Source organism: Phalangium opilio, unplaced genomic scaffold (genome assembly GCF_054372755.1).
Source record: "Phalangium opilio isolate 3A_F unplaced genomic scaffold, DU_Popi_V2 ptg000014l_1, whole genome shotgun sequence".
NCBI lineage: Eukaryota > Metazoa > Arthropoda > Arachnida > Opiliones > Phalangiidae > Phalangium > Phalangium opilio.
The window spans coordinates 3,829,652-3,853,360 of NW_028324149.1; the positions used below are offsets into that span (position 1 = coordinate 3,829,652).

The 23,709-nt window shown below is 35.9% G+C and overlaps 3 protein-coding genes and 1 non-coding gene across 5 annotated transcripts; all 4 read left to right on the forward strand.

Moving 5' to 3' along the window:
- The first annotated feature begins 1,337 nt into the window (after positions 1-1,337).
- On the forward strand, positions 1,338-2,819 carry LOC149705171 (uncharacterized). Of its 2 annotated transcripts, none has more exons than XM_089865410.1 (4): positions 1,338-1,470; positions 2,012-2,135; positions 2,226-2,472; positions 2,599-2,819. In XM_089865410.1, exons 3-4 carry the CDS (start codon positions 2,345-2,347, stop codon positions 2,786-2,788), a joined length of 318 nt encoding a protein of 105 aa, XP_089721536.1. In that variant the 5' UTR covers positions 1,338-1,470; positions 2,012-2,135; positions 2,226-2,344; the 3' UTR covers positions 2,789-2,819. The 2 variants fall into 2 exon arrangements, with proteins under 2 accessions (XP_089721536.1, XP_089721537.1); XM_089865411.1 differs by having other exon boundaries at positions 1,344-1,470.
- Positions 2,820-4,001: 1,182 nt separating this feature from the next.
- On the forward strand, positions 4,002-5,602 carry LOC149705172 (uncharacterized). Its single transcript, XM_089865650.1, has 6 exons — positions 4,002-4,050; positions 4,112-4,180; positions 4,318-4,468; positions 4,551-4,802; positions 4,960-5,220; positions 5,330-5,602. The coding sequence occupies exons 1-6, from the start codon at positions 4,002-4,004 to the stop codon at positions 5,517-5,519; spliced, it is 972 nt and encodes a 323-aa protein (XP_089721776.1). The 3' UTR covers positions 5,520-5,602.
- Positions 5,603-11,696: 6,094 nt separating this feature from the next.
- On the forward strand, positions 11,697-23,140 carry LOC149705173 (uncharacterized). Its single transcript, XM_089865373.1, has 3 exons — positions 11,697-12,938; positions 13,694-14,088; positions 21,891-23,140. The coding sequence occupies exons 1-3, from the start codon at positions 12,571-12,573 to the stop codon at positions 22,457-22,459; spliced, it is 1,332 nt and encodes a 443-aa protein (XP_089721499.1). The 5' UTR covers positions 11,697-12,570; the 3' UTR covers positions 22,460-23,140.
- On the forward strand, positions 21,693-21,764 carry TRNAC-GCA (transfer RNA cysteine (anticodon GCA)). Its single transcript has one exon. It is a non-coding gene; the product is annotated as a tRNA-Cys (tRNA).
- Positions 23,141-23,709: the final 569 nt, after the last annotated feature.

Genomic DNA, 23,709 nt, shown 5'->3' on the forward strand with positions numbered 1-23,709 from the left:
TGCTTACTTGTTTACAAGAATTTACAAAATTACAAAAGGTGAAATACAATACAAAGCGTTATAAAATGACAAATCAAAAATTTAACACAACTAAAATATAATTGAAACAAAATTAAACATTAAACTAAATTTAAACCCAATTTTAGAAATTTAACAACCTCTGCAAGTTTTGATGGAAAGGAGAAACCGGGTTAGACCGCGGAGGAAAACTCCTTTAACAAGCGGGGATCGATAACTTGCAAACTCTACGCGGAAGTATTTCTTCCCAGATTTTCACCCGGCGCCACAGTCCGGGATCGAACCCGGGATCCTCTTGCAGCGAGGCGAAAGCGCTAACCGCTTCGCCACCCCACCTTGTAATCACTTACAAAAACAACTTAAAACGTAGATAAGATAGCTTGTAAATTATATTTAATTTTATCGTTGTATTTCAAGAACTTATAGTTAAACACCTGGAATGCTTACCTCCCGTTTCCATGCACTGTATATGGATGATACGTTGACATTAATAAATTCATAATGATAAGTAAGCGTAATGATAATTGCCTGTGTCACTTCTATCACTTCTACGCTAAACGCCCCTTTTAGTTGATATAGCCTTGAAGATAATATTGAACAACATACCTATGTGTATTATTAGTGGATTGAATTGAAAATTCGGGGATCGGGTCATTTCCAACGAATTCCCAATTATTAAAAAACGAGATTAGACCGGCAACACCCATAGTTGCGAGTGGTTCAAATCAGTTACTTAACACTGACAAAAGAAGTCGTTCATTATGTTATTTTTATCCTAAAACTTTAAGTAAATATTTTACATGATTATCACTTAAGATGGCAAGTACTTAAAACATTTAATCAGTTGTTATGGAACATAATTTATTAATAAAATTATGGGAAAAATACTAGTGAACAATTTTAATTATCTATGTTGAGTATATAATTTTCTCTTTTTAGTCAGAAAGGTCAATTTCATCCAAGCTGTTTAAGTTTTTAACGGTTTTTAATACTAACTTCCGTGACCGAACTAAGATTGCATGGAGATCTCGAAATGCGGTAGTGTGTAAGTTTACAGGTGCGGTCGCCTAAAAATACCGTTAAAATTACAAAGAGTGATATCAAATAGCCCAGATAGGCATAATCTCAACTTAAATTAAAACGTAGGTAAGATATCCTGAAAAAAAGGCACTTGAACATTTCATTTTCGTTTTGAATTCGAGGAACCTTTATAGAAGTAGCGCGCGAAATGATTATATCCCGGTTCCCTCGCGCCTAATTGTACAACTCAAACACTCCCTTTTGTCGATATAATCTTACGGATAATTGGTTAATACATATATATAGTTCACTTCTGTACGAAAGCTTATTCAGTTGAAGATAACAGTCAGTCAACGATACATCACTGGACATTTGCATCGAAAATGAAGAGTGTGGCGTTTTCTACGTTTTTAATATTGGTAGTAATATGCGGTAAGTTGATATTAATTAAATTAGATCGATCCTTATTTAATTTCAAAATTATTAAAGCATTGTATCATTTTTTGAATATATATATATATATATATATATATATACTTTTATATATATATATATATATATATATATATATATATATATATATATATATATATATATATATATATATATATATATATATATATATATATATATATATATATATATATATATATATATATATATATATATATATATATAAAAGTCCTGACCATGCACCTACTGACTGATAAGCAATGCCCAGCCCAAAACCGCATTGTTACACAGTAATATAATTTTCCATTGGAAGTTAGTCTTAAGTATAGTGGGTACACGCGAAGAAAGATTTATCTTTTCGACAGTCTCCCGCCATATTGGTACAAGTACATAAATACTAAGGTCACAAGTTATCTTCCCTTTAACGTTTCTCTCTAAACGCACTCTTAAATTACTTAAACTGTTAATGGTTCATTAAGGTTTGGTCCTTAACTAGTTTTTTTTTTTAAATTTCATTTAGGTACTCATCATGCCGTTGCTCAAACGAATGAATGCAATCTCGCGATAATAAACTGCGACTTTGAAGCGGAAAGTGCCACTGGATTCGACATGACGAAGTCTAACGACAAAGCAACCTTGTGCAAGTAATAAACGATACAAATTGTTATCGTGTACAAAGACACCACCTTGCATTTCATAATTTGAGAAGCTTAATATGAGCTATTGCATTTCAGATATATAAACGCCGATATTGCCTGCTTAAAGAAATTTGTTGAAAAATGTGGGGACTCGATCGTTAAAAATAAATGCTAAAGAGGAAGAGTGTACAAAGTCTGGAGAAACAGTTCCTGCAATGACTGTCGATCAGTACTGCTCAAATACGGTTTCTAAATGCAACATGAAAGCGATGATCGAATCTGGTGTGGAAAACATGGCGTCTCTTCAAGATCCTAGCAAAATGGATAAAGGAATTGCGTGCAAGTAAGAATAACTTAAAATAATTAAAGCAAACAAAACACCATCAACAGCAGAAACCTGTTTGGTTGCCGGTTTAAATTAAATTGTAACTTGACGGCAATTCAATAACTTATGCAAAAATTATTTCAGATATATTAAGGTTGCCAGAGAATGCTACGGAAAAGTGACTGGAAAGTGCGAAAACAGCCCAAATTTCAAACAAGCCATAGATATGATGAATCAAGGAACCGACCTTTTCAAGTGTGGTTGCGGCAGTATTGTCGCTTCTTTCGCTCTCATTATGGCGTCACTCTGGTTCACATTCCAACGAAAACTGTAATCAAATTTATTTAGCGGATATCAAAATCTACGCCTGTATGATTCAAATATGAAAACATACGTTAATAAAGGCCATTTATATTCATTACAACCAGTATTATTTTTTTTTTAATTTATCCGCGAACATTTATGGGATTGAATAAAAGCTTTTCCGAATAACATGGAAGGAAAAATTTATTTCAGACGCTAGGATTTTGGCATGGGTATTAGCAAAAATAAATAGGGGGAAGTGTCGGACTCTCTCCTTCGTCTGTGACATGCATTTGGACTCTTTTTGGAGGAGTGAATGCATACTCGCGAAATCTGTTTCATCCCCCTCGCCTATTCACCACGTACCTAAGATAATTTGTGATATTGCGCGTGAAAAAATAGTGCGGCTTTATTTTACATTAGCTGCTTTAGACTGAGGATAACCGTGGCCACTGCAGTTTATCGCCACAATTTAATTTGATGATTTACATGATTGTATTAATGTAGCTTGCTAATATTGATGTTATTTACTAAGATTAGAACGTTTTAGCTTATAATGACAACCTAGGGCCTAAGTTTAAACGAAATTCTAAAGGATTTTAACGATGAGTTTTTTAATTAAATGATGATTTCAAGAACATCTGCGGCATTTTTAATTTAATTTGAGCGTGCTAACGTTTTAAACAAACTTTAACCTTGCTCAAACTTCAAACGCGAAAATAACACTAAAGAAAATAGAACAGAGCGCGGAGGTCCGAGGTTGTGACTCTTCCTTGAGATACGCCTATGCCAAATTCTCCCGTTTGGTGGCGTACGAGCGTTATTTTCGGGAAGAATGACATCATCAACCACAAATCTGATTGGCTGATACCATTTCGCGCGCTCGAGCGTCTCGAAATGCATGTCAAGCTAAGGTTAAGGCAGGAAAATTTCGCAGTCCGACACTTTCCCCTATTTATTTTTGCTTTAACTAAAATTACCGTTAAAATTTCAAAGAGTGATAACCAAATTTTCAGGTAGGCAAAGGTTACGCAAACGTAACGTAACTTATAAAATCCACCTAAAACTTAGATAAAACACTCGAATCCTTCATTCTCGTTTTGTATACCGCAAACCAATAGAGATAACACCTGGAATGCTTATCTCTCGTGGAGATAATATTGAACGAGTAATGCATATTTAGTTCACCTACGCGTATAAGTGGATTGAATTGAAAATAATCGCTAGACAAATAAGCATCTAAAATGAATAGAGTTACATTTTCTACGCTTTTTATATTGCTCGTAATATGTGGTAAGTTGGTCATTATTTACCAAAATAATTCACATTAGATTTTAAACCAGCTAATACGTAGTAAGCTTAAAGGTAGTTCCGATTGAGCAACGCCCTGAAACCCCCGCTTATCCTAAGACTAAGGGATTAAGTTAGTATTTAGTAGTATGATAGTAGATGCGTAACTAAAACCTCCATCTCACCTGACTTATCCCTGGTTTAATTTTATCACGAATAGGGGCATTAATAAATTTTAATTTAATTTTTGCTATAACAATAATAATATAGCTACTCATTACGCCGCTGCTGATAATACTGAGTTGGACACGTTTTGCAACAACGCGTATTCGAAATGCAACTCGGAAGCCTTAAAAGAGTCCGGTTTAGAAAATGAAAATTCCCTTGATCTTAACAATATTGACAAAGGAAAGGCGTGCCAGTAAGAACATCTTTAAAAATGACTAAGCCGAACTATACACATCTCGGCGATTCTGTTTAATTTTAATCGAAAATCCTTTCAGATTCTTCAAGAGTTTCAAAGAATGCGCTCAACAACTGAATGGAAAATGCGACAACCACGGAAACACTTTCAAACAAAGTAAAGAACTCGCGGATAAAGCCGCCGCTCTTTTCAAGTGCGCTTCCAGCGGAAAAGATCCCGAAATTAGTCCCGATGAGCCGTGCTCAATTTTGGTGACGAGATGTAATATGGAAGCCTACAATTTTGCCGGTATTCAAGATGTACTCACAGCCGGTAAAGATAAAGCGTGCAAGTAAGACGTATCTCGAGTTATTTAACGAAAACTAACAAGCGTATTAGGCGTGTTAGGACGCGGTGTAAAAAATAATGTCGTTCTACCAATTCTACGGGTCTTTGAAGCGTGGCTTTTGCTTCGCGACAATTCAATAAGTTTTGAAAAATCTTTTCAGATACGTAAAGCGTAATAGAGAATGCCTTGGGAAACTGACTGTAAAGTGCACCAACGATTTAGTTTACTTGGGCGCCTTAAAACATATAAATGACGTTGAAGGGAGTTTCAAGTGTGGTTCCAGCGAACCAGAAGGCGATCCTCTTCAGACTTGCGAAATATTAAACGCCGAGTGCGCCCAAAAAGCCTCGCGAGAGTCTGGTTTAGAAAATGGCATAACACCTGAAAACTTGGCGAAAGTCGGTAAAGAGGTATTTTGCAAGTAAGAATATGGAAATATTTCAGACTCATTAGCCCCCGTTGCTGCAACCCTCGTTGTTGGTAATTGTGACTCGCAATAAAAATCCAATAACTCTCCAAAATAATTTCAGATTCGGGAAGAGTTATAGAGAATGCTATAAAACACTGAATGGAAAGTGCGACCACGTTGATTTTATCAAAAGTGCTAAAGATCTGATAGATCAAAGTTACAACGCTCTCAAGTGTGGTTGCGGCAGCATTGTCGCTTCATTCGCCCTGATTACGGCATCACTCTGGTTCCTATTTCAGCGAAAAGTATAATTCAATTTGCTGACATTAAAATTATCATCGCTTGTATGATTTAAATATAATAAAGGGCGCTTATATATTCGTTATAATCAGTATTCTTAATCGTTATTTCTTAATTTCTCTTTGGGCATTTTTGAAATTGAATGAAAGCGTAGTTCAGTTTTTGAAGCATTCGGGTCAGTAAAAGGTCAATAAGAAACTTCAAATCCGGTAGACATGTTTTACGCGTCCATTTCACCATAAGTTCATAAGATATTTTCCATAAGTTTGTCACTGGTTACAAACTGGAGCTTGTCACGAAGTGAGTGAGGTAGGTCATAGATTCGAGGTAAGGTTTAGTACAGTCTAAATAGATGGATTGCGAAATTAAACGAGTGTATATAGGACTTCAACTCTCGCTTGACGATCTCGAACTAGCTCGAGCTTTAAGTCTCTCAGTAGCATTACGAACTTGTACGGGTATAGTGTCATACTCATGGAACATATGTTATAAACTTATGTTTCACTAAAATTACTTTTAAAATTTCCCAAAGTGATAACAAAATTTTCAGGTTTGCAAAAGTTACACCATTATAGCGTAATCACTTACAAAAACAATTACTTAAAACGTAGATAAGATAGCTTGTAAATTATATTTAATTTTATCGTTGTATTCCAAGAACTGATAGAGATAACACCTGGAATGCTTATCACCCATTACCGTGAACTGTATGGATGATACGTTGACATTAATAAATTCATAATGATAAGTAAGTGTAATGCTAATTGCCTGTATCACTTCTATCACTTCTACGCTAAACGCCCCTTTTAGTTAATATAGCCTTGAAGATAATATTGAACAACATACCTATGTGTATTATTAGTGGATTGAATTGAAAATTCGGGGATCGGGTCATTTCCAACGAATTCCCAATTATTAAAAAACGAGATTAGACCGGCAACACTCATATTTGCGAGTGGTTCAAATCAGTTACTTAGCACTGACCAAAGAAGTCGTTCATTATGTTATTTTTATCCTGAAACTTGAAGTAAATATTTTACATGATTATCAAATAAGATGGAAAGTACTTAAACATTTAATCAGTTGTTATGGAACATAGTTTATTAATAAAATTATGGGAAAACAATGCTAGTGAACAATTTTAATTTTCAATGTTGAACATCTTGTTTTCTCATTTTAGTCAGAAAGGTAAATTTCATCCAAGCTGTTTAAGTTCTTAATACTAACTTCCGTGACAGAACTAAGATTGCGTGGAGATCTTGAAATGGGGTAGTGTGTAAGTTTACAGGTGCGGTCGCCTAAGTTTACCGTTGAAATTACAAAGAGTGATATCAAATATCCCAGATAGACGCATAATCTCAACTTAAAACGTAGATAAGATATCCTGAAAAAAAGGCTCTTGAACATTTAATTTTCGTTTTGAATTCGAGGAACCTTTAGAAGTATAGTGCGCGAAGCCGTTTCCCTCGCGCATAATTGTACAACTCAAACACTCCTTATTTGTCGATATGGTCTTATAGAGATAAATGATAATTAATATAGTCTACTTCTGTACATAAGCTTATTCAATTGAATATAACAGGCAGTCAACGATACATCGCTGGACATTTGCATCAAAAATGAAGAGCGTGGCGTTTTCTACGTTTTTAATATTGGTAGTAATATGCGGTAAGTTGATATTAATTAAATCTCCCGTCATATTGTTAGGCGTAATAAGGTCACAATCCCAGTATTTTATCTTCCCTTTTAAAGTTTCAGTTTCTCTCTAAGCGCACTCTTAAATTACTTAAAACTAAACTGTTAATGGTTCATTATGGTTTGGTGTTTAACTAGTTTTTTTTTTAAATTTATTTAGGTACTCATCATGCCGTTGCTCAAACGAATGCCGACAAATGCAATCTCGCGATAATAAACTGCGAATTTGAAGCGGAAAGTGCCACTGGATTCCAAATGACGAAGTCTAACGACAAATCAGCCTTGTGCAAGTAATAAAGGATTCAAATTGTTATCGTGTACAAAGACACCACCTTGGATTTCATAATTTGAGAAGCTTAATATGAGCTATTGCGTTTCAGATATATAAACGCCGATATTGCCTGCTTAAAGAAATTTGTTGAAAAATGTGGGGACTCGTTAACTTCAAAAATAAATGCTAAAGAGGAAGAGTGTACAAAGTCCGGAGCCACAGTTCCCGCAATGATTGCCTATAATTACTGCACAGATAGGGTTTCGAAATGCAACCAGAAAGCGATGATCGAGGCCGGTTTGGAAAACATGGCGTCTCTTCAAGATCCTAGGACATTGGATAAGAGAATTGCGTGCAAGTAAGAATAACTTAAAATAATTAAAGCAAACTAAATACCATAAACAGCAGAAACCTGTTTGGTTGCCGGGTTAATTTAAATTGTGACTTAACGGCAATTCAATAACTTATCCAAAAATTATTTCAGATATATTAAGGTTACCAGAGAGTGCTACGGAAAACTGACTGGAAAGTGCGAAAACAATCCAAATTTCATACAAGGTATAGATATGATGAATCAAGGAACCGACCATTTCAAGTGTGGTTCCAGCGAAATCGATCCTGAATTTTATCCCAATCAGATTTGTTTGGAAGCAAATTTTAAATGCCAAATGGATGCCTTCAAAGAGTCTGGTGTAGAACAAGGTCAAGATCCCGCGGATGCAGACCAAGTCGGTAAAGAAAAAACGTGCAAGTGAGCAAGCGTCTTAAGACAACAGTTCATAGGTCTGTTAGCCCGCATTCGCGCGAACTGTTGTTTTGTGACTGGTAATAGCGACGCAATAACTTACAAAATTAATTACAGATACCTGACGAGTTACAGAAACTGCCATAAAACAATGAATGGGAAGTGCGACCACGTTAAAATTATCAAAACTGCTGTAGACATTATGGAACAAGGTTACAACGCTCTCAAGTGTGGTTGCGGCAGCATTGTCGCGTCTTTTGCCCTCATTATGGCGTCACTCTGGTTCACATTCCAACGAGAACTGTAATCAAATTTAATTAGCGGATATTAAAACACACCTGTATGATTCAAATACGTAAATAAATCAATATTATCAATGGTATTTCTTAATTTCTCTGATGATATTTTTGTAAAAAAAAAAAAAGGTAACAAATCACATAAGCAAATATTATGGTATTGATTTAGGGTTATGTGTACAGATTTCTTACTGTTTCATACCAGAGGAAAATCTACCAAATGAAGCGCGAAATAAGATGGCTAAGAAAAGTTTCTTATCCCCTTCTAACATTTAAGTGCTTGAAATCCTTTAGGGCTCGAAGCACCACGCACCATTGGAAAATAAATTAGCAGTGGCGTGAAATGGAGGAATAGTAGCGGCGATTATCTAATCAATCGCGGATGAAAAATGGACGACAAACAATTACTATTCGCCTTGGCGCGAATTTCTTTACAATAGATTTCTCCGCGGGCATCCTCATTCAACAGAGGCAATTCCATAGGTACCCCCCTCCCCCACTACTCCCCGTCGAGAGTTTAAATCTTAACTAACAACGTTAATAGTAATTACCTTCAATGGGGGTTTGACTGACAGAGCTACCGTTGAAAACGCATTAATCTCGACTTCTAACTAGTTTCCATTCAGAGACGCCAACAACAAATTACCCAGTATGTCTTCCCTACAAATTCCAAGTAACTCCACGCTAATCGAATTCTCAATTTAAATAAATTCAAGTTAAATATTGTAAAATTTGTACCATTAGGCTTAGAAATTAAATGAAAATTTACAAAGCCAGGACAGAGATGGCGCCGCGTTATTAGCCACAATGATTCCTTTTCCAGTTCGATGTATCGAATTGAACATATAAAACACTAACCAACGCCATCTACAATTTCCTTAATTCCTTGGTAAAGTGAGTTACGTTATTTTGACTTAGAAATTGGGTGGAAATTACGTTTGTCAAACAATTAATCTTCGCTATTGGTAAAACTTTATTTTGCGCGCGAATTGTTGTATATTTCTATTGTGGGGAATGCCACTGACCTCAGCGGGAAATAAAATTCATTTTATATTCTTGCCTCCCCCTCCCCCCCACGCTTTTGTCAAATTGACAAGAACAAGAAAGAAAAATAAGCTTCATTCAGAAGCAAGCCGCGTCAGAATTGCTAAATTTGTTATCAAATGCCCAACCTCTAAAAAGCAATCCTTTATACGTTTATATACTTAACAATCTCAAAATAATGATTGCGCATACCTACGTAAGTAGACTATCATAAGTAACATTGTAAAAATAAGTTTGACAGCTGTCAAGTAATTCCCCATGCACAATTTGATTTCTTTAATTTTATAAAGCATTGTTCGTCAAATTTATTATTGAAGAATTGGTAGAAATACTGTTTTCGATGCAATGTGGGTAGCGTTTTAGGACAAAAGTGGGTAGAACGATGGATAACGAAGATATTGCACGCATGAACCTGCCATTTTCTAATATGGCCTTGACCTATGACTTAAATCAAGTTTAAGACTCACGCAGTTTAGTGTACAAACCAACCTTATGAAGAAAGCTATAATATATTTACCCAGCATATAACGAAGACAGTATTATCTCTTTTTCAATTTATTTATTGAAAAATGAAATTACCTATCAACGAAAAATTAACCGAAGCGTGTTCAATCGTGTTAAAGGTTATTTAAAATCACGAGAAATATTTTCACACGCATTGTTTGATGCAATTTTATTTCTTCCAATAGAAATCTATTTGTTGAAGTAAAACGTAGTTTCAAGTATTTAAGTAATGTATTAAGTATGTGAAAAAAGCTGCGTAAAAATATGTTATTCAATAATCCAACTCGTAATTAAAATTCGATTCTCAATGTAGATTAATTTCGTGGAAATTTTTTTCAGTTCACGAGTAATTACTCAGATGTAATTCACCATTTTCGTGATATTAATTTGATGAATTTTCCATCATAAATTAATAATTTTAATTGCCTTTCGTTGTGAGAGTTTAGAATTTGCATTGAATTGAAAAATTTAGTTGAATTCTTCGTGACTTTGAATTAAGTTCAAAATATCGGTGAAAAATTATTCTTAGGGTTTGACAAGAGTTTTCAAATAAAGCAATTTTCCCCCAAATTTTTCTTTACATTCAATGTAGACTCAAATTCGTTCTCGAGGTCGCCATACATATATTGCCATCATAAAATGACTCCCAATATGCCAAAAATAACCATAGACACTTCATAATGCTAAGAATATCCGAGGTGCACTCGTAGATTGTTTGATAAAAGAAAATATAATTTTCAATGCCAAAATATCATAGTTTAACCCTCCGCTTGGTGTTCGTTAGTAAAGCAAATCCCGATTGACTTTTAATGGACGGGCCGAGTGGCCGGTCACTACCAGGGGTGTCTTTTGTCAATGGTTCCCTTACTCGAGAGTCGTCGTGTTTAATGGAGCGTATAAGCAGAGGACAATGACGAAATGGAGTAGGAGCGTTTCAATATAAAATCGGCTTTTAGTTCAAGCAGCGCGCACTAAAGTCGATGGCTCTCAATCGCGAACGATACTCAATAATAAAGTCGTAAATATGAAAAGGGAGCTGAATAAATTGAATAAACATCCATTTCCAGTGACATATTGCCATCGTACAAGCATTAAAATACAACGCTAAATATTTAAAATGGAAGCTGCTATAATCGTGAACCGCGCGCTGTTACGCCATACGCTAATATTAGCGTAGGTACGTTAAAATTACAGAAAACTGTGCATTCAAGAGAAACAAGAAAATTAAATTAATTCCTTAATTTAATTTGCGGCTTTTAATTAGGTTTAAAATTGCAGAACCATAATTTTTTCTTTATATAAAATTTTATTAAAATGTTTTTCACTCCACACTTAATCATCCTTGTTTTTACTACGTAATAATATCTAATGCATGTCGCGGTGTATAAACGACAGTCTATTGAAATTCAAACCCTGTCCATGCTAATGATACTTGAAAATTACCATATCTAAAAGCTACAAATAGAAATTTGACAGATTTCTTAATAGTATTAAAAATATTGAAAGTCTGATAATTCGTTAAAATGAATAAATAAATTTCTGATTTGAAAATTTAACACCGATTCCTTCACAAAAAATCACAATCACGTTAACTCGCATCAATTCCCAAACCCTCCCTTCTTACAATAGAATCTCCCCCAAGCCAATTAAGACGTACAAAATCCCTTTGCGCAATGCAATGCGCTAATAACATTTAGTCGGAGTTGACAACCGTCCATAACAGCAGCGGCTAACCGCCTCTTACTGGGTAAGTAAGTCGGCTGTCACGCTCAACTCGGGAGATTCTCAAACACAGGAAACCAATAAGGTAGCTACTCTTCGTAGGGACAACGCCTTCCCGACTTTAACTCACCGCCCTATTGCCGGGTACGAACCACCGCGTGGTGTGTCGCGAAAACCGGCTTATTAAGAGAATAACGATCATAATCATGACCCCCCGAGTGAGTGAGTTTACCCCCAACTTTTAACCACCGTACCACGTTACTTTCATCCTCGCTCCGTTCGGTTCGGTTTTAGTGTTGGGATTCCCCCACAGCCTGGGCCAAGTAACCATCCAGGAGAGAACGGCCGCCGGAACTATCGCCTTCATTAAGTGGTTCGACCCTTGTCGGGAAAGATACAACTCTTCGGAGTCATTCCGGAATCCGCCAGAGTGTTACTTATACGTTAACCTGATTTAGAACAATGGTTGCAATTGCTGGATTCGTGTAGATTGTGAATTGAAAATTAAAATTCGATATTGCTAGGTTAAAAAGTGATGAAATGAATATTTGGTTTGCCAAAATATTTTCGGATGTATCGACGTCAAGTATTTTACTCAAGTACTTACTACTTTAATCGCGAATCTCGGTGTTATTTTAAATAAATTAACTATAAAATCAATTAACGTGTTAACCAGTTCTTAATATTAAGCTTTGACGAAACATTTCAATTTTTAATTAAGTCAAATGGTTGAGATCTCTATTTGGGTTTGAGAACAGTACAGAGTTAGACAACTATTAAGTATCATGGCACGAGATTTGGCGCCCCGTTCGGTAACGGCATCACCGGAAAAAGCTGGTAATTGCCGTCCATCTACACCCGATTCCCCGGAGATGGGAGCGAATGTTACCATTCCATCTTTTCGGGATTTAACGGAAGACGAAGAGCCGAGGAGATTATTGACGGCTTTTGAGCGTCGGAATCCGGGAAACGGAGGCCCACAGACCCCCGTCCGGGGTTTCTCATTCTCCGTGGACTCTCTCCTTTCTAGCCGCAAAAGGGCCGCGGCTGCCGCTACCGGTGGCTCATCGGGGGTCGGTCGTCGAGCGACGACGCACGCCGCCCAAGGAGAAGATGACGCCGATAACGAAGACAGTGATTCATCGTCCAACAGGTCAGTCAATTCGACCTCTCTCTATATGCTCGCGCGGGGGTATAGAATTGGACGCCCCGTTCCGCCTATCCCTCTTTGATTTATGGGGCTATACCTATTACCATCCGGTTATCATTTGGAAATGATCAAAGAATAGCGCAAATATTCGTTTCGGACGGGATCAAAATATGGGTCGAGAACTATGTATTTTATAACCAGATTTTAAACCGGGAACGATCTGTGACATTATTTTTTTTAAATTTCACGTAAATTTTCTTAAGATAAATTTCATAATTTAAAATTTTTTAAATACTCTCAATTTAACACGGATAATCAAATTATAATTTATACTTCATCATTGAAGTGAATTATATTTGTAATACAAAAGTTATAAATTTTGTCATGCACTATATACATAGTTATTTCTTGATAGTGATTAATTATTTTTGAGTACACAATTGGAAAAAGAACACACATGTGCGTGAGCTTCAATATTCAGTATGGATACAAAACTCATTATAAAGAAAATTCGAGGGTTTAATCACTAACAGATCATTTTGTAAAGATTACGCGTAATCGCTTTAGTGGACATTCAAAGGTACGCTCAGTGACTGATCCCTCGACAAATTTTCAATTAAAACTTGCACGAAATACCTAAAGTTATAAATATGTCCATTTTGAAACTAGACGTATTTGCAGACCGCCATACAAATGATCAAAAATTATATAATTTCAAGTATGTTGATTAAATCGTAATTTCGATTAATTTCTTGTAGGTCACCTTCTCCGGCAGCTATCATACACCGTCCGCACGCTATACCGGGTCAACGTGACCCCGAATCGAGAGCGTTCCTTCAAGGTAACCACCAACAATGGGACAAGAAAACCCTTTCGCCCACTGCTGGCAACGAACATCGGAGTTCCAACCCGACCACCTCAACCGAAGCCATGATACCCATGAACTTTCTCAGCTCTTTGCCGCCGGGTTGTCCCCCTTTATTCGGAGATATGGCCGCGGCTTCGCTACCCTTTGGTCATATTCTGAACCATTTTGGGGCATTTCAAGGTCACACCACGGAGACCGCCGCTAAGAACTGGTTGGCAAACGCGGCCTTTCCGGGCTGGATGAACTCGACATCAGCAGCTATGTCCGCCGTCGCGGCTGGTTTGAGTAAGTCGAAACTTATTTCTTAATGCATTACTTTAAATTAAGATCATGTGAAATTAGATAAATTAATTAATTAAATTGGGTAAAATATGGTAGAATTGCAATTGATATTCAGTTATAAGAAGGTTGGTATACTTGGATGAATCATAATTTAACTTAACTAAAAAAATTAGCGCTTGAAGGGGTATAGTTCTTCCCAATTAAATTCAAACTATAAGTGATACTCAAATAGTATCACTGCTTAAAACATTATGCTGGGGAACTCGGGTTTGAACCAAGGACCCCTCGATACACTGCGGTACACTTAGCAACTCCCCCATATGATATCCAGGCTCAATTTGATTTTGACCCAACAATGTCAACTATAGCTGGGTACCATTTTAAGGATTATTATATCCAAATGCAACCGCAAATTTGGTTAGAATTAACTCGGATTTGAACCAAGGACCTCTAGTCCTACCACCGATATTAAAAACAGTAAAAAATTAAGGCATATTTTATCAATAAACTTAAAGGATCAAAGCAGTATAGAAATAACATTAGGGCACATATTTCGTGTCGTGAAGACTCGTGATTGTTAAGGCACGGTTTCAAGTTTCCTTCCGCAAAAAATAAAAAAATAAACCGTAATATAAAAGGTCATAAGAATAGTGTCTAAAAGCCGTGGCCGCGAGCATGCATTATTTGCTTATTAAATATATCGTTATGTTAGTGCGGTAAACCAAGCCATTTAATGTATAAATAGAGTGTATACAGCGGCCTCATGCACCGTTAAGAATTACTTAAATGTCATTTGGTAAATGATTGTGGGACTGGCTTTGTACGTTCGTATCTGCAAGGGGTAATCACGGAACAAAAAACATAACCGCGTGTGATTTAGCGCGGCCGAACAATAGAAAAGTTCTTCTATAATAATGCACTTTCAATGTTAAAACTAAATATCGGTAAATAAACGCGTCTTCCTAGCGACTTTATTCATTTCTTCCGACTTAAAAAAAGGTAGATACACGGAAGGGGATACGTGCAAGCTAAATGAAATCATTTTCGTAATACAATAATGAATATAGATCCCAGTAAGAAATATGATCTAACGAAGCCTAGATTAACACTTTTTTTTCATAATTTATACAGTAGATATAAAACATTTTATATTTCAAAATCTGCAAGTTTTTTCAATTTATAATCCTCGACTCGGTTAACTTTTAAGAATTGCTTTGTAAGATTTTTTTTTTGAAGTAACTTTATAAAAACCTTCAAAAATTAAAACAAATCTGCTAATGAAGCTACGGTACACCTCTGAGGGCGCTAATTTAATTTTAAGTTTCCAAAACTGCACAGTATTTGTGCTAGTTAGTAAAACTAATTAAGTCGTATCATAGATAAATAAATATTTAATAAAAATAAATTACTTAAATTAAAAACGCATTGCATTTTTGAAATAAAAATTATATTTATCCGTCAAATTCACTCTCATAAACTTGAGTGGAGACGAATTGAAAATGAAGGTTTGCGTGCAGTGAAAAGTATTGGACTTGGTCAAGGAGGGTGCGGCGTGGAAAAATCATGCTATATCGAATATTAGATTTTTATTCAGTTCTTAATCGTTTTATTTGAGTATACATTAAAGGCGAGTGCTGCTTTAAATGGTTATCGCCGCAAAGAGTATTATTATTTACCTACGCCCGGGGAAATATAAAGCCGCGTTTAACAATCGTGAACAAAACCGCGACGACAGTCCAAAGTCGCTCGCCACGTGTCGTATCAAGCGCCGTCCGCGACTATACGCGCCTTAAAGGAATAAAACACGACACGATTAATCGTGTACACTCGTGTGAACAGTAGTCAACCACAATTTAACACTATACGAAATTTTTACATTGAAAATCCCTGACTTTTCCAGGTTATCCCTGACCAAATGTTGCCTATATCCTTGACCATTTTAAGGTGCGCTTACCAGAGCCAACTTCATCACACCTGGCTTATATTTAGCATTGCATGAAGAATGGTTTGATATGCCAAACAAAATCCCTGACATATCCCAGTGACTTTTTAGGAAAATGTTTTAAATCCCTGACTTTTTCCCCTATTTTCCATATCCCTGACTCATCCAGGTTATCCAGGATATCCAGGTTCCGTACGAACCCTACCCTGCTATAGCCCTAACAAGTACAGACGCAAGTGTTTGCACCCTTTCAATAATATTAAAACATAATTATTTTTAAAGTCATAATGTTTAGAAATATCAAGAATATTATATAAGATATCCGATACCATGAGACGCCTGAGAAAAATACTATAAAATTATATAATTTCTTTTCGACCCATACTGTTATAAATACATCATTTTGGTAGTGACATATGCCTTTAATGTTTTCCCATGACTAAACGATTCAAATTCTAGTTCCGATTGCGTGTAAATTCGATTTCCCCCCTTACCTTCTCCTCGTGTAACGACACCCGTTTTATAATAGCCTACACTTATATAACAATAGATGGGGGAGTAATGGATTATACGTGTATAGAGAATTAAAAGCCTGCGATGAATTAACATCAACTATACTATTTTAATGTAATAATTGGTAAATTGGATATAGCCAATCTGAAATCAACAATAGCTGGTTCCTAATCTTATAGCTGGTTTTTCGTGTACACCCGCGGTGTCCACCAACTAACTAACAAACGCACAAAAAAAACCGTATCGCGAAGCTAGGTCATGGTTATGCAACCCGTACACCAAGAAGTGATATCTAGTTTATTACGGAGAAGGTATGAATTCGTCACATTTCCAGCTTTATCTCCAGTCCAAACGTGGGTCCGGAGTTAATCCCCGCTGCCTCTAAATTACGATCAGCATCTCATTGGTTCTTGAAAACTCACGTCAGCGCGACGTGAATGACGAAAATTACGTATTTTCCGACTGAGGGGAGGCGAAATAGCCCGGCCTCCTTTTACGTCCCCCCCCCTGTATTTTGAAAGGGGGACTGGGACTATGGCGCGCTAATACTTAGGCATCTTATACCTTCTCCCTAATAAACTAGATATCACTTCTTGCGTACACCTAACAAAAATTGAACTTGGTGCTAGTAAGTCATTAAATTATAAAATACCTGCGAAATTCAATAAATAAATAAATAAATTCTTAGATTGATAGGTAATTAAAAATTAAACCGTATTCCACGATCAAACTCTTTGAAAGATCCCACGACCCTCTTGAGAGAGAGAAAAAAAAGAGCAATTTATCAAAAGCAATAAAAATAGTTAACTGATCAAAACAGTTTAATATGTACTTTCCATCACTTTGGCCAATATAAAAGTGTCTTATCTATGGTCTGTTTTATGGCCACGCAGGTACGTCACGTCACTCTGTCAATTTATCAATTCCCAGTCAATTAAGGTAAAAAAAAAAGAAAAGTATAGAAGCCAGTATTTATCCCCCCTAGCGGCATTGGAGCGTGATCGTTTCTGTAGCGTGGGGGATTAATTTAAAAAAACATAGTAATGATTGAGCACGAGGGTGAGGGGGGGGGGGTTTCCCCGCGTTTTGGTCAGGAGGAATGCGCGAGATTCGAGAGCGACAGGTTGCGCTAACATACAGCAACCAGCGGACGAACCGAGGTTCGGTTTGGTCCGATACGGTTGAATTTAACATTGAGTTATTGGTATTGTTTCGAAGGTGCATGTGCAACATTGCATGGGGGGGGGGGTTGCAGCGCGCGTAATTAGGTTATATCGCTCCCTAGACTATATAATCGGACAGACTTCCCGGGCCCCGAACTAACTAATACACTTTTGATTATGGCTTCAGCTTCACTCATTTGATGATAGCATTCATTATTAGTGAAACTAACGCCATAGATGTTGATGATAATATTAACGGTTCGAGTCGAGTGACGAATAGGAACTAATTTAATTGGATTTAATGCTGATTATTTCTATTGAAATTAAATATTAGATGAAATGTTATTCAGATTAAATATTAGATGAAATGTTATTCAGATTAAATATTAGATTAGTTGTTATTAAAATTAAATATTAGATGAAATGTTATTCAGATTAAATATTAGATTAGTTGTTATTCAGATTAAATATTAGATTAGTTGTTATTCAGATTAAATATTAGATTAGATTAATTAATATTAGAATTAAATATTAGATTAATTAATATTAGAATTAAATATTAGATTAATTAATATTAGAATTAAATATTAGATTAATTAATATTAGAATTAAATATTAGATTAATTAATATTAGAATTAAATATTAGATTAATTAATATTAGAATTAAATATTAGATTAATTAATATTAGAATTAAATATTAGATTGATTAATATTAGAATTAAAAATTAGATTAATTAATAAATATTAGAATTAAATATTAGATTAATAAATATTAGAATTAAATATTAGATTAATTAATATTAGTATTAAATTTTAGATTAATTAATATTATAATTAAATATTAGATTAATTGTTATTAAAATAAAGTTCAGATTAATTAATATTAAAATAAAATATTACATTAAATTAAATGTTATTAAGATAAAACATAATTAATAACCTTCATGAAAAATTTATTAGAACATCATTAGATTTGATTAAAGTCACAAAATATTTTATTATAATCAAATAACCGATATAGTTTCGAGTAAAACTATGATTTCGGAATTTGGCCAGCTTGTTTTTGAGTCAAAATGAGCTCTTTTAAATATTGAACAGACAGACTATATTGTTTGTAGGTAGTCAATTGGGCTTTTGTAGTTGCGTAGCCTTTAACTAGAAAAGCGCGTTGTAAACCGTTTTTCTCATAACCTCGACAGACCTCGGTCCCACCTCCCGAGTCCGGGCCACCCCTGGCCCTGCACCACCCTGAGAAATTATTCCCTCATTCGTTTTACGGGGTTTTAAGGGATCACTTTTCGGACACCTGCGCTAATATTCGACTATACCCGATTGACTTCGACCATATAGCATAGCGGACGGTACACGATGGCGTCATTCATGGATCGTTAAACTTAATTTGCTATTCATCGCTATACACTTCCTAATTAAACTTTTACTCGCGCGTGATAATCAAACTGTGATTTGATTGTTGCACCACAGCAGCAATATGGACCCATTTTGGTTAATCGTTACCATTTTAAAAGTTGAAGGCTTGTCAGGGGTGCACGGCGTGCTCAATCAATGATATCAAACGATTATTTACCATAAATCCCGTCTATGGGATATGGATATCAACCAGTACTCTAAATAGTAATAATATTAAAAGAACGCGGTTGAAGTCAACGAATCAACTTGGTAATTCCCAAAGGGGTTACATTTCTGTTCTAATTAGCTGCAATTTCTCTGTTCAAGACGCTAATTATGAAGTTGATAGTTAAATCTTTCGTTAGTGTGTAGAGCTCTAGGCTATACTTTCTTCAGAAAAAATTAAAAGAACGTAGTGTTCTGATTTAGCAGCAATATTTCCATTCAAGACGCTAATAACGCATTGAATAGTTAAATCTTTCGTTAGTGTGTAGAGATATAGGCCCTACTTACAACTTCAGAAAAAATTAAAAATTAACGTAGACTCAACGTGGTTATTCCCGAAGGGGTTGTAACATTTCTGTTCTGATTTAGCTACAATATGTCCATTCAATGTTTGAATGTAACAGTTACTGCTTAAATAATTAAACGAAGAAGGTCCCCGCAAAATTTCAGTCAGTTCGTATAATTTTACCTCTTTATATACGGACTATTTTGCCTTTGTTTTTAATCCGATTGTAGGCCTACCATGCAGCATACGAGTCTGAAAGGCGATATTATCTTCGCGTCGCGGTCTCTGTCTTCGCGTGCGGAGCCCTCGAAAAAGTACAAAATGCAATTACGAAGTTTACGAAGCGCGAAACATTTTAGATTAAGGTTATACTTTATTCGCTAATAAGTTCTCTATGGCTTCGACTCTTCCGTTTTAATATTCAACGTTGTTGTCCCGTCCCCCAGCCCCCTATGTACAGACTAGTGACAGTCTTACTGATTATCGCACGCGCGTTCTGGTCACGGGTGGTCGCCAATGTGAGACAAACACGCTTATTTTTCTATATTTACAAGTAATCACCCCGAGTCGATTGAAACTAAAGTTTTGTTAATCTATATCGTCCCCGCAATTGTCCAAAGACAAACATTCGAATCAGCTTCTATAGCGGACGTTGACAAAGAGAGTGCATACTCAATTACCCAAGAGGCGAATTACGAAAATAACCTACTGCGAGATAAATATTAAAATGAAATTATATTTAAACGTATTATAATTTAAAAAGGATAATAACGTATACATTTTTCAAATTTTGCATCGAAATATATCTACATTGGGGTACGAAACCTTACGGAAGACGACACCGTTATGACGTTGCGTGATCCAACAATTAATTAACAAAAGCAACTAATTACGTTCCTTTTTCAATTATTTGAAACTATCAAATTAAAACTTCGCGTATTTGCAACGACTCCAGTAAGGCACATTATAAGGTGTACTCCCTGGTAATTGGTCATTGCGGTATGCCCTTTCTCGCTCTGTTGATTCGCTGATCCGTTAGTGTTTTCGCGTCGACGCCGCGGTGTTTTGTATCGACGGGTTACCGCTCTAATTGTAACAAAATGAGAATATAACTCTTAATGGCCGGTTGTCGTTTTTGCACAAACCGGCCATCTTTTTGTTCTATTAGCTAAAAACATAATCATCGAATTTATCGAATCGGAAAAATTATTATTGCAGCGCGGCTAATGTTTACTCTGCACTTTAAAAAATCATCCGTTTTAACCAAATACTCAATATTATACGGTTCGAGTTGGGAAGAACACCCCTTGTCAGGAAGAAAAATTTTCATTTAGTCATAAGTAATTATATTGACGCGCGGGTTATTTTACTGTAAATAAACTACAATTGGCTAACTATAATTGCAGTAACTATAATTATAGGCAAGTTACTGGCATAATTCCTTGGGCGTGTAAGAATGATTGTGTAGGGGATTGCCTGGCAAGACATTGAAATATAAGTATAGGAAGAAAATTTGCAGTCCTCTACGCTATTACACGTTTAAGCACGATTTCCCCCGTTATTCGAAACGAGTTCAAATATTTTCTTTGCCTTATTAATTCCCTAATTGCGTTCTTGGGTGCAGTTTGGGTCGTTCCAATTGTAGCTTTAGATAAATATTTAAGAAAAGCATTTCCATTAACGAACCTAATGGTCCATTTTTAGCGTTTTTCTTTTTACAAATAACAATTTAATTGTCGTGGGAGCCGAAGAACGGCCACGCACTCGGACAGCGCCTTAAGCAAGCAGAGTAAATAGACGTGCTCGTGGCCAGCAATTACGGTTCCGCGCTCTCCAAGTTTGTTTAGCGCGTTTTTTCATTAAATGTTGACCGAGAAAAGGGTAATTACCTTTAATCTTCTAATGGGACTTAGACGCCTACGAAACTCTTTAATATTTAATTATTATATTTCCGAGAGTTTCGGAATTTTACGAGGCCTAAATTGTCCTTTTTTAAAATTGACCAGGCTATCGATTACGGGTCTAAGGGTCCGAGATACCACGTGGTGTTTTAACTCGTATACTACAACGGGGGAATAGCTCAGTGGTAGAGCATTCGACTGCAGATCGAGAGGTCCTTGGTTCAAACCCGAGTTCCCCCTAACATTTTAATAATCAATACGATTAGTTTTAGTTGGTCGTCATCACCATACTGTGTTAATGTAATTAAAGATTGGTGAAAGCGTTTAACTTATGGTGACATGACTTATTTTTCTCTTTTTTATCAGAATCATTACACTCATCAGAGCCCCCGCCTTTAAGACCAGTAAAATGTCAACTTCGACGTCACAAAAGCAACCGTAAACCAAGAACCCCTTTCACGACGCAACAACTTTTGGCGCTGGAGCGAAAGTTTCGCGCCAAACAGTACTTGTCCATCGCGGAAAGGGCCGAGTTTTCAAGTTCGCTCAACTTAACGGAAACCCAAGTGAAGATCTGGTTTCAAAATAGACGGGCCAAAGAAAAGAGGCTGAAGGAAGCCGAAATTGAGAAGTTGAGGATGTCCTCCAGACCCATGTTGAACCCGGCTTTCGGGATCAGTTTACCCCAAGGCGTTATGAACCCTTTCTTTCCCTTGTCCATGGGAAATTTACCGATGCATCAGTCAACGTCCATGGACATTTTTGGACGTTCTTATCAAATAGGTAATAACGCGGCCGCCGCGAGAAGTTCGCCCGATTCACGCGCCCAAGGCTCGCTACCCTCAAACCATTCGGCCCACGATCTCGCGTCAAATACTTCGGTTCGTGAACTGAAAGCTCTGCAAGCGGACAAATCGAAAGAAAGTAAAAGTTGAGCTCGTCAACCGCGTTTAAGTTATTACAAACAATCACTTGTCCCTTAGTTACGAAGCAGGATTTAAACCGTAAAGAATTTCTCTCGTGTCTATTTTTACGATATAGGCTTACTGATAACAGCGATTAAATTAAACGCAACAAGAACGATTATATGAATTTGCAATTAATTATAAAATTGCAATTATTAAACACTTTAATTTGGAGCAGCTTTCTACTTCAAAATATTAAAACTAAGACTTAGATATTTATCTATAACTTCCTGTAAAATATTGCATTTTCAAAATTACATTTTTCAATACGCGATCTTAATTTTAATCGCCTTATGAACACGATCCGTCCTAGTCCTTAAAGTCGCGAATTGATATATGTGCGGTGCAATATATTATTATGATATTTAGAAAAAAAATAAATAAAAACTGTACGAAGTTCCTCAGCGTGGAAAGTGCCTGGACACGTAAGCGATTGTTCGTTATCGTAAATTAAACTAATTGTTTTTCACACTTAATGTTAAAACGTGCTCAGAATGGCTCAATATTGAACACACATTGTTATAACGATCAAATTTGCAAATCGCACTTATGTATTTGGTGATTATTGACCTTTAAAAAATCGCTGAATATACTTGACTTTGGTTTTATAATTATTCAATTAAAACAAAACCACTGTGTGGTTAAATACTACGTACGTCTTTTCTTATTGAAAACTATCGCGATTAGCGGTAATTTCTTATAATCAACTTTGACATGGTTATTCGAGTTAAAATTAAGCAGTATGAAGTATGGTTTAAGTTAGTATATACAGCGTAATCTTTGAAATGCCCTTTAAATTTACGGGACAATTAGTTTCAAGACTGGAAAAAAGAGACGAAGACCCTAATGTGTAAGGGATTTCTGTTAGAGGTAGCAGTTGTCAGAGCTAAAAATGACGCAATTCTACTAAAGAAAACAAAATATTTCAACCCTTAGGCCAGTTCGAGTAATATTTTTCACACAATAAATAAATATAGGCAAGTTGTTACAATACACTAAAATTAACTCCACTTTATGCAACGCACGATAATCTAAAGTATAATGTATATTTGTAATAACTAATTATTATCAGTCATTATTCAAATATCTAATAATATCGAAATACGTTTTCCGTTCGGCAGATCCGGTTTTTACTCAATTTTAATAGGAATTTATATGATTTAGTCCCTGTTTGATTAATGAAACGAGTGGGTCTTTCGGTACTATAAAATGACACTTGG